We start from the raw sequence: 10,921 nt of genomic DNA, 5'->3' as shown, positions 1-10,921 counted from the left end.
CCATTTAGACAGGCATTCCCCTCTGTTTTAAAGCAGACTGTTAACCTCTTAGTTTAGTTTGGTATATATTATCCACTCACCACTGCTGTTAAGACAACACTGCTGATTCATTTGGCATTTCTTCCTTGAATGTTTTTGTATATCTTTTGGTTAAAATATTGTTGCCTGCATCAAGAACTCATTAAGTTGTTAAGTGATTAGTTGATAAATCCTCAAACCAATCAATAAAAACATGCTTCAAAAAGAAGAAAGAAAAAAAAGCCAAGATTCTCAGATAGCTGATTCAGTGCCACATTGCACACAGTTTTTAGAATGCCACACGGTGGTCTGATTTGCACTTAACACTAAGTTCATTTAGCTGAAATTGGGTTTGTTGGACTGTCCAGCAAACTAACCATGGTTTATTTCTTGGCTAGAAAGCACCATGTGAAGTCACATTGCTGTTAGCCTACAAATCTTGGCTTGTTTTAACAATGGTTTGTCATTAGGTCTGGATCTAACAGCCTTGTTTAACCATAGTTTGGTTTTTTTTGGCCATGCAGCCCCAGACACTTGGCAAACCACAGAGGCAAGAACAGCTGGAAAACAAGCCAAACTCAACTGTGGCTGCACAGATGTTATTGGCCCAAAGATGGAAAGAAGATATAGTTCCTACCAGAGAAGAATGGCAGGTGAAGTTGATGTATTATGCTGAAATGACCAAAATGACCAGAAAAAATCAGAAATCAGGAAGACCAAAATTGTAATAAGGAATGGGGAAAATTTATAACTTATCTTAAAGAACATTGTCAATAGTTATAATTGTTAGTAGGATTGGAATATCGCTTGTAGTTTAAGGGTGAATTCTTTTACATAAATTTTGGGTCATAAAGGGGAGGATGGAAGTCCAGGAGATTCCTTGGAATCTTGTTTTTATTATTTATGTTTGATATATCTCTGTAAAATTTTAATTTGAAAAATCAAATAATTTTTTTAAAAAAAAAGAACTGTGACTTTCTTGTTCATCTGTGAGATGTCTCATGGTTGTGTTCAACAAATCATGTTTACAACAAACCATGGCTTAGATTAATATGTGAATGCAGCCATTGGGATGGTTGCTAACAGGAATAGTTACTAAAACAGTGATCATAATATACACAGGTTATGTTTGCCCCTTGTTTGTTTCCACCCTAGAATCCTAAGTAAACTTAAATTTGATTTTCGCTGCAGAAGGAGAATCTCTTGAGTATTAGTGTATCCTTGTTACTGGAATTCATTGAAGACATTGGACCAGGGTAGTGGTGAGGAAAAAGCAGCTGAGAGACAGTGGACAGTTATGTCTCCCAAACAATGAGAGCTTGAAACTCTGTCAAGAATTCCACAACTCCCAAAATCATTTCTTTCCATTGGATCGGCACCTGGTGAAACCATTCTTGGTCCATCTCCAGCTCATGTGTTTTTCAACCACTTGTTGATTTATTATCTTCATTTTGAGCCTAGGATTTCTTAGCTATTATATAATGACTCCTATTCAGCTCCTTTCCATGATATCATCACTTAATTGAAGCAGAATTTTAAATTGCAGCAAATCCCCTCATAAGCAGTCAGTGTGGAAAGGTCTTCCTGCGATCGAAACCATGTTTTCAACTGGGTAGTCCACAAGGGGCTTTAAAATATACAATTTATTTGGCTTGACGGTATAAAAGGGCTTGCTTAGACATGCCAAGAAATTAATTTGCTCCTCGTTTAATAGAAGCATTTCATATTCCAGTGCCTTCCTACATTAGGAGCCAACATTTCATGTTAGACATTAAACATGCACCAGTTCCTAGAGGCATGCCAGGGAGTTCCATAAAAGAGACAGATATATATTTGTACGTAAAGCTAGTTATAAGCAAAGTTTGTGATTCTTCTCTATACTCAAAGGGCAGATACATGTGTGCAATTTGGATGATCACTTCTCCAACACACCAAACTCCCCCCATTCCAGATTGTTGTTGTTGTTTTTAAGTCAGGCTTTTCAAGAGATGTTAGAGTTAGCCAGAGGGTTTTAGAAGTCTCTGGAAGCTTGAATGTGTGCATTTTCTGCAAGGCATTGGGACAAGGTGGGTGGTGGGTGGAGGAAAACACCTGCACTGCCCTAATTAAAGAATCACCTTTGTTGATAGAGAATGAAAGGGGTTGAAGCCAGACCCAGACTCCTCTCCCTGCTCCAAAATCTGTTTACTCTCTGACCTGCAATGTATGTGGGGCTGTGATGGGGAAAACTGCATATACATTACTGGAAAAGGAAAAGCATTTTTTGAACCATTTCCCCACCCCCTTCCTTTTAAAATGTATTTCTTCTTGTTAGGCTGGAAAAATGGGCATTTTTGGTAATGTTTTGGAACAATAAGTTTAATTATAGTGTTCAACCATATGCTGCTTTCAGCTTGCTCTGACTTTCTGAGTATTTCTTTGTGCTCTTTATTTTTTGGATTCCCCCTCCCCCCTGTTTATTAATAAATAAATTCTGGGGGAGGGGGATATTTATATATTTACATACATTAATATGCCCGTCATAAAACCATCAAATGAACAAGGCTTTTCAGTGGAAAGCTTTACCCCATCTGTATTGTATTTGAGATTGTTTTGGTATGGAAAATTGTTTTACATATGTTTGTATTGTTGTTGCTTTTATCATTACATTGCTATGTGATGCTTCAGAGGGAGCAATTCAAAAACAGAATAGCATAGAATTAGTTCATCAATTGGGGGGAAATAGGAAAAATCAATTGCAAAATGCAATGCAGGACCTATCATAAGCACCAGCTGCCCACTACCATGTTCCTCTGCAAGACACCACCAGCCCTACACCATTGGCAGTAAGTGAATCTAACTCACAGCCAAGCACTTCGGAGTACTGGTCTACCCCGTTTGTTGTTCTTTGCAAATTGTCCTCCAGCTATGAGGAAGACTGAGAGCCATGATTGCCACCATTTATGCCTGTCTGGTAAGGGCTGCTGGTTTTTTAAAAAAGGGTTTTTCAAGAGTTTCCAGAGGTTTAGAGGGCATTTGCAGGCTTTCCCAACGGTGTTCAAAATATACTCTATTTTACTGACACATGCAGTGCCTCAGAATATAGGTAAAAGGTAAAGGTAAAGGACCCCTGGACAGTTAAGTCCAGTCAAAGGCGAATATGGGGTTGTGGCACTCATCTCACTTTTCAGGCCAAGGGAGCCAGCACTGGGACACCATGATGGAAGCCAGAGTGCACGGAAGCACCGTTTACCTTCCCGCTGCAGTGGTACCTATTTGTCTACTTGTGCTGGTGTGCTTTCGAACTGCTAGGTTGGCAGGAGCTGGGACAGAGCAATGGGAGCTCATCCCATTGTGGGGATTCAAACCACCGACTTTCTGATCGGCAAGCCCAAGAGGCTCAGTTGTTAAGACCACAGCGCCACCCACGTCCCTGCCTTGGAATGTAACCCCTGGGAGTTGCCTATATGCACAGATTCAGACTGAGAAACTGTAACGACCGGATCCAACATGTAAGCAGAACAGAAGCTCTATTCAAGCACTTGAAGCATGTGCAAGGGCTTAAGCTGAGGAAGAGGAGCAGGTGCACCAACACTGAGAGCCCCTGCACCCTCAACCTTACCACAGTGAGCAGAGTCAGGACTCTGATCAGACTTCCCAGTCACAAGGGGACTTGTAGGAGCATTTAGCACAATATGAATATAAGCTCTCTTCATAGCTTCTGGAATTGAGTGTGGAGGAGCAGGTGCACATGGCACACTCAGGAAGATTGGGGGTGCCATGCACCACCTGCCCCCCTCCTCAGATTAAGCCCCCATGCATTTTTTCTTTAAACCCTTGAATAAGGCTAATATTTCCCTGGTTTCACTTAAACCACTGCAGTCATGTATTCTCTCATATCTCTTATGGCACTTCCAGATGATCTGTTTGTTGCGCATCTATTCGGATTTGTTGCTGGGGAGGTTATATGATGTTGCTCCAAAGCAAATGTTATCCCACACTTTCTGGTGCACATTCTCATCACTTTCCTTATTGCAAACAGTCTGATCTTAGGGAAAGTGGGTTTTCATCAATCAAGTATATTTGTGCGACCTAAATTTGGTGGTGTGTAACTGAATCCCACCCAAAAAAGAGCAATAGGTTGGAAGTGCTTTTGGAGTTAGAAATCACTCAAGACATGTTGGTGCCTGAGGCAGAAAATCTAAATGGTCCCCCAACCACACAAAGTGTGAGGAAAATCTCACAATGACGTACATACTTGGCATTTTGCTGACCTTTAAGAGTGCCCCAAGTTGGGGTGCCTCATGCAAACCAACCATTTGCCAAATATTTAGGATAACACACATCTCGCTCCTTCAAATGAACTTGAGTTTACACTTTTAACAGCAAGAATCTCTCTTCTCCTTGCTCAAGACCCTCCAAAGAAATAAATAGAATCCACAGATCCCACACAAACCCTTGCCATGGGAGAAGAGTTTTAAACGCCTTATGGATTAGTGTTTATATAACCTGTCAGAGATTTAAACCCACAAAGATGAAGGTTTTCTTTAGCTGTGCAAAACCAACCTTTCGTCTAGCGTCAACCTTGCCAGAGAGGAAATCTTGGCAGGTTGTTTATCTTAGCAGACAATTCGCCATTCAATTGTTCCTGACTTTGTTTCCACTTGCTGTTAACCATAAATTCTGCCCTGTGCCTCCTTTTCCTACACTTTTTGATGGTATGCCACAGAAAAGCAGACAGCCATCTCTTCCTCGCCACAAATGCACCCAATGGGAGAAGGCAAGAAAAAAAGCAGTTGTGTGTGCCAAAACACATGAGCACTTCCTAGATTTGCTTGACTGTAAAAGAAGAATTCAACGAAGGCCTTGGTCTCGTGTGGCAAAACATTACCATCCTAAATTATTTTGACATCGTGTCATGGTCCTGTTGTGGTTTGAAAAATGACAGCTTGGAGCCATATCCACTTCACTATTATTATTCCTTAATCATTGAAATGGTCTCATGCTAGACTGATAGTGCCGGAGGATGAAATGATCCACTCATGTAAAGTACCAGGAACGTCCAGGAAGTACAATGAGAAACTGTGAAACAAGAAGTAAGGACTTCTATGCCAGATGCTTAAGTCTGTGAAATGTTACCAACTGATGTATCTAGATCTAGATCTTTGTCCAGGGAATGTATTTAAGCTGGTTATTAAGTCACAAGATGAAAGATGTATCGTCAACTCTCTTTACTCCCCACTTCTCTGTTGCTCCAGCTCCTTTTATTGACTCCTTGAATTGCCATGAGGCAAGATACATTGGCAAGAACCAAATGGGTGTAGAGAGAGGGAACCTATTGCCTCCAGTTGCTGTTGGATTCCAATTTCCATCACCACCAGAGAGCATAACCAGTGCTCAGAGATGATGAGGATTATAACAATCCCTTGAGTGACACGGGTTCCCACTCCCTCAGGACTTGGAAGACCTGAGATCAAGCCCGGCTCACCCACAATTAGTAACTTTGGGTAGTAGCCCCTATCTCTCAGGTTATTGTAAGGGATAAAATGGGATGCCTCCCAAATACACCAGCAAGAGGTCCTTCGGGTTGGTCATTGTGGGAACAGGATGCTGGACTGAATGAGCCATTGGCCTGATCCAGCAGGGCTAGTCTTGCGTTCTTGTATTTTTAATACCACAAACCTTCCCGTTGATTCTTTCAGAACCACCTTCATTGTGACATAGGGCAAGAGTGCCCCTCCAGACAGCAATAATGCAGCAATATTGGGGAATCAGCTCACAAAGTGGTATGATCCAGTATACTGCAAATCCACCACTACTGCACTATTATTGTGTCAATGATGTGTAGCAGAATACAGTTGCTTTTTTGCAGGGTTTCTTCCTCGCCTCATGCCAAAAGAAAAAGAAATCAAATGTACAAGCAACTATAAGCTAAAATTTATTTTCTAAACAAAGCTATCCTCAATAGGTTTGGGCCTATTTGTGGATTGTTGTTGGTGACATTAAGAAAGCCTTCAAGGGAATTTAGTAAGTAAAACAGCTATTCATGAAAAAGAATTAAATTCTCTGTGGTTTACCATTGGCCCCAGACCTTGAAAATCAGCCACGGAATGGTTTAAAAGCACCTGTGATAAAAGGAGGGGATGGGGGGGGGAGCCCTTTGAAACATTCCAAACCCAAATAGTTTCCTGCCAAGCTGAAAAGGAATACCTTCATTTCCAAGAGGCTTTAACCCTTTGCTCTGAATAAATCGCATTGTTGCTGTGCTCAGATGTGTCCTTAGCAATTTCTCTCTCTTTTAGAAAAATTGGGGAAGAAGGTACAATCAAGTTGCTACGAGCAGCTTGGCACACGAGGCAAATTCAGAGAGCCAGAAAAATAATGAAAAGAAATGTGGTAAAAAAGAAAAGAAAAAAACACCTTGCAGTCATATTGCATTTTCTTATGCACTCCTCACACATATAGATAATCCACACATTTATGAAATGATCTGCCTTGGTTTAGGTATGCAGAGTAATCATTGCTAATACTTCATTACTTTTAGTGCCTTTTAATTAAAAGATGTGATAATGTGGGATACTATTTCTGCTGGGGTGGATTAGCCATATAGGTTTCAGATATTCACCAGCAGCAGACTCAGCTGATATGTTGCATCTGGACCTTAATTTGAGCCGGGGTTGCTTTATGGAATCCATCAAAATAGGTCAAATGCCACTCCAGCGAAACATCCCTAGCTTGGCTTAAGGTCTGGATATTGGTCAAGCAGATGATGAGAAGTAGGAGAAGGCGGAGGCAGCAGATGGACCCAACATACAAAATGGCTCATATCCAAATTGAAATTAATGGACATGGCTAATTTACATCCATTAATTTTAGTAGATCTGCTCTGGGTACAATTTCCTTAGATACATCCCAATATCTTTATATAAATCTACGGTGCGGATGCATTTCCAATATTATGTGCAGCCCTGGTTGGCTCCATCTCAATAAGCATCAGGAGCCGGAGTCAGGAGCAGGTCAGCAATAAGGAGTGTCAATGAAGTTAACTCTTTATTCAAAAAACCCCCAAAGCAGCTCAGGCATAGTGATCATGGCTGCTCTTCCCAAGAAGTCTTGCTCCAATGAGGCAGTTGGTCTCCGCCTCCCACCACTCTCTAAGGCTCTTCCTCCCTCTTCCAACCACCGCTATTGGTCAGGACAGAGCTCTGGTTGTGCATACATGTTGGGAAACCTGTGGCCTCCACATGTTGTTGGAGTTCAAGGCCCATCAGTTCAAGCCAGCATGACCAGTGGTCAAGAATGATGGGAGCAACATCTGGAGGTTCCCAAACTGAGCCTTAAGCAAATTGCTCCTTCTCAGCCTCAGTTCCTTCATCCAAAATATGGGGATAAAAATATGGACCTATTTATATGGTTATTCCAAAGATTATTAAGATCAACACACATAGAACAGTCTAAATGACCATGCTAAGTATTATACTAGCTGAGCAAATTCAGACCTTGGTTTAACTCATCGGTTTGGTATTGTTTGTAAGCTGGTAACACCATCTTTTCCTCCAGCACATTGATATCAGAATAAAATATGATATGCATATTCAGGATTCAATTCTAAGTTTCAAGTTCAAATAACAGCTGAATCCCTCTACTTGTTTTCAAGGTCAGGAAAGATGTAAAAGACACTGTAATGCAGTATCTGCCATGAAGACTGAGGTATCAGCACAAGACTTGGTATGTATGTTGATGTCTGAATTCTCCAACTGAAGTTCAAATCCCAGCTTCAACCTGCTCCCTCTTTTGGAGGGAGCAGGTGCAAAGATGCCAATGCCATTGTTTATGTGAAAGGCTACACCTTGGTGATACAGCATATATTCTGCATCCAGGAGGTTCCAGGGTTAAACCTTCACATCTCCAGGTAAGGCGGGGAGAAAATTCCACCTGAACGAAGAATATTGACAAGCCGGAACATGTGCAGAAGGAAGGAGACAAAGATGATCAAGGGTCTGGAAACCAAACCTAATGAGGAACAGTTGAGGGAGTTGGGTAGGTTTAACCTGGAAAAGAGGAGACTGAGAGGAGATATGATAGCCATCTTCAATTATCTAAAGGGCTTCCACATGGAGGATGGAACAAGCTTGTTTTCTCCTGCTCTGGAGGGAAGGACTCGAACCAATGGCCTCAAGTTGCAAGAAAGGAGATTCTGTCAGGAAGAACTTTCTGACAGTAAGAGCTGTTCAGCAGTGGAACAGATTCCCATGAGAGGTGGTGGATTCTCCTTCCTTGGAGGTTTTTAAGCAGAGGTTGGATGGCCACCTGCCATGCATGGTCTGGTTGAGATTCCTGCATTGCAGGGAAGGGGATTGGACTAGATGTCCCTTGGGATCCCTTCCAACTCTACAATTCTGTGAAATCCTGGACAGCCACATCCACTCAGTGTAGAAAACACTGAGTTAGAAGAACCAATGGTCTGATTTGGGGCATGTTCATATTAGTGGCCTAAAATGTAGCAAGGTCAACCGCTGCTCCTGCTATGTTTCAAGCTGTGTTTCCAGTGTGTTGTTGTTCATGCCAGAAAGTGGGCAGGGATAACCTGCAGGACCTTTTTGGTTTCCCTGCTGTTGCAACCCCCGCCCCAAACTTGTGAAGCTGTAATTTGTGCATGCTCAATGGCTGTTAGGGTATCTTCATTTTACCGCTTCACATTCAGCTTTCTGGTTTGATTGAAGCTGGTTTGACAAAGAAACACATCCAACCACAATATTTGTCAACAGTGGCGTAGCGTGGGTTGTCAGCACCCGGGGCAAGGCAAGTAATTTGCACCACCTAACCCTAAGCCCCAGATGTTGCGCCCGGTGCGGCCGGCCCCCCCTGCGCCCCCCACACTATGCCACTGTTTGTCAAGAAACCTCAGGGTCCATAATGGCTTGTGGCCCTGGCTGCATATACACTACAGTACAGCATTAAACATTAAAAACTTCCCTAGACAGGGCTGCCTTTTAAAAGTAGGACAGTTGCTTATTTCCTTGACATCTGATGGGAGGGCGTTCCACAGGGTGGGCGCCACTACCAAGAAGGCCCTCTGCCTGATTCCCTGTAACCTCATTTCCTGCAGTGAGGGAACCGCCAGAAGGCCCTCAGAGTTGGACCTCAGTGTTGGGGCTGAACGATGGGGCTGGAAACACTCCTTCAGGTATACAGGACTGAGGCAGTTTATATAGTATGTATATACATATATATATATAGTATATATATGTACACAGCCTAAGTTAGTGTGAATCTAGCTGGAAAATTAGCAGTGGAAGGGCAGTGAATGCAGAATAGGCAGTAACACGAACATGCCTTCAGTGTAAGGCAGAATCCTGTGTGATGCAAAACAAGGTTTTTGGAATACTAGGATTTACTAGTTGCACTTGATTCGACAAATTAATCCAAAGCTAATTCTCAAGGCAGACTCTTATTTCTCTGGCGCTTCCCGACCCTTGATAAATTCATCTGAGTCTGCTTTGCTTTCAGAAATATTGTAATCCTTCAGTTTTGTGTCAGCAGCGTTGTGCCAAGTGACCGGCCAAGGCTGAAATATTCCAACAATGCCGCGTTTGAAAGAGAGAGCGAAAAGACACTCTTTAGCGTCAAGGCACACGCACGCACCAAATCCTCTTGCTTATCCTTCAAAGCTAGAGTTACCGAGCAACTGCCCCAAAATGTCACCAGAGCTGGAAGGCGAACAACGCCGAGGGAACACACCAACTGCCCGGCGCTCACCTTTTAAACCCTCTTTTGCAACGCAATCTGCAACAACCCCCAGCAGCGGGACTAGAAGCAAACGCACGCTTGGCTCTTTGCGCACGCTGACCTCTTGCAAACGGTTGCAGGCGGCACGCTGGTGACCGCCTCAAATGGTCCAGTTTGCCCCCTTTTTTGGGTCTCTCGCGCTCTCTCACTCTTGCTGGCTATTCTGCTTTCCAAAAGAATCTGCTAGGAATCTCAGCGAAGGGGGCGAGCAAAAACTGGTGTCAGGAGGGTTAATCAATCAATCAGCGGAGGATCTGCAGGTCTGGGAGGAGGCATTGGAGGCCGGGCTCAGAGGGAAGCGCAGAGAGGGGTGTGTATATAAGACATTGGGAGGTTCATACTGCACCTTCCCCATCTCTCCGGCTGCCTCCTTCCAAACCATCCCGAATTCCTGCAGAGCCAGAGACAAGGCTGCTGCCTGGTGCACGACGACAGAAGAGAGGATTAGGGAAGTCCCCCGCTCTTTAATTGCTATTATTTAAAGTCCCCCCTCCCGTGCGCTCTCTCGCTCGCTCGCTCCCCGGGCGAGCATCAGATGACAGCTCCACACCGAGGGAGGGCAAAGCAAGCTGCTTGGCCACCAGCAGACAGTATCTGATTCGGGGATCCGCAGCAGGCAGCTCCTGTACAACGAGAAAGGCATCGTCGCTCCACAGGCGGAGAGCCGGAGTGGAGCGAGCGGCGAGTTCGGGACCCGCGAGCCTGCGGAGGGGGGTCCCCAGCTCGTGCAGCCCCAGGGGCGCAGCGGAGAGCGGCTTCGTCTCCCGTGCGCGCTCCCCTCTCCAAACCTGAGGAGGGAATTGGCGCGGAAGAAGACCCACCAGGGGAAATCCTCCGCAGGAAGGAGGGCTTGAGCCCCACTAGGGACTGACAGACGGACACCGCACGAAGGCCCGATCCGGCGGCGCCCGAGGATGCTGCTGCTGCCGCTGTGGCTGCTGCTGCCGGAGCTGGCGCTCCTCGCGCCGGCTCAGAAGTTCTCTGCGCTCACGGTAAGGCAGGCGCGGCTCCTTCTTCTTCCCTTCCCCAGCGTCGCCGCGCCGGGGCAGCAAAGCGCCCTCCTGCGTCTCTTCCCCGAGGCCGCTCGTCTCCGCTTGCCATTGTCTTCCCACCCACAAAGGCACTTGCTGAGCGT

At 44.5% G+C, this 10,921-nt stretch overlaps 1 protein-coding gene across 1 annotated transcript in view; it reads left to right on the top strand.

The window, feature by feature from the left end:
* The first annotated feature begins 9,792 nt into the window (after positions 1 to 9,792).
* Positions 9,793 to 10,921, top strand: part of SMOC2 (SPARC related modular calcium binding 2) — a 135,765-nt gene continuing 134,636 nt past the window's right edge. The window contains exon 1 of the mRNA XM_081906910.1: positions 9,793 to 10,778. Within this exon, the coding sequence (XP_081763036.1) occupies positions 10,701 to 10,778 (78 nt within the window). The 5' untranslated portion in view covers positions 9,793 to 10,700. The remainder of the gene's footprint in view (positions 10,779 to 10,921) is intronic.

This window comes from Podarcis melisellensis (genome assembly GCF_964234715.1).
Source record: "Podarcis melisellensis genome assembly, chromosome: 3".
Classification (NCBI taxonomy): domain Eukaryota; kingdom Metazoa; phylum Chordata; class Lepidosauria; order Squamata; family Lacertidae; genus Podarcis; species Podarcis melisellensis.
Note: the sequence above shows the minus strand (reverse complement) of the source record. Positions and strands in the feature narration are given on the sequence as shown.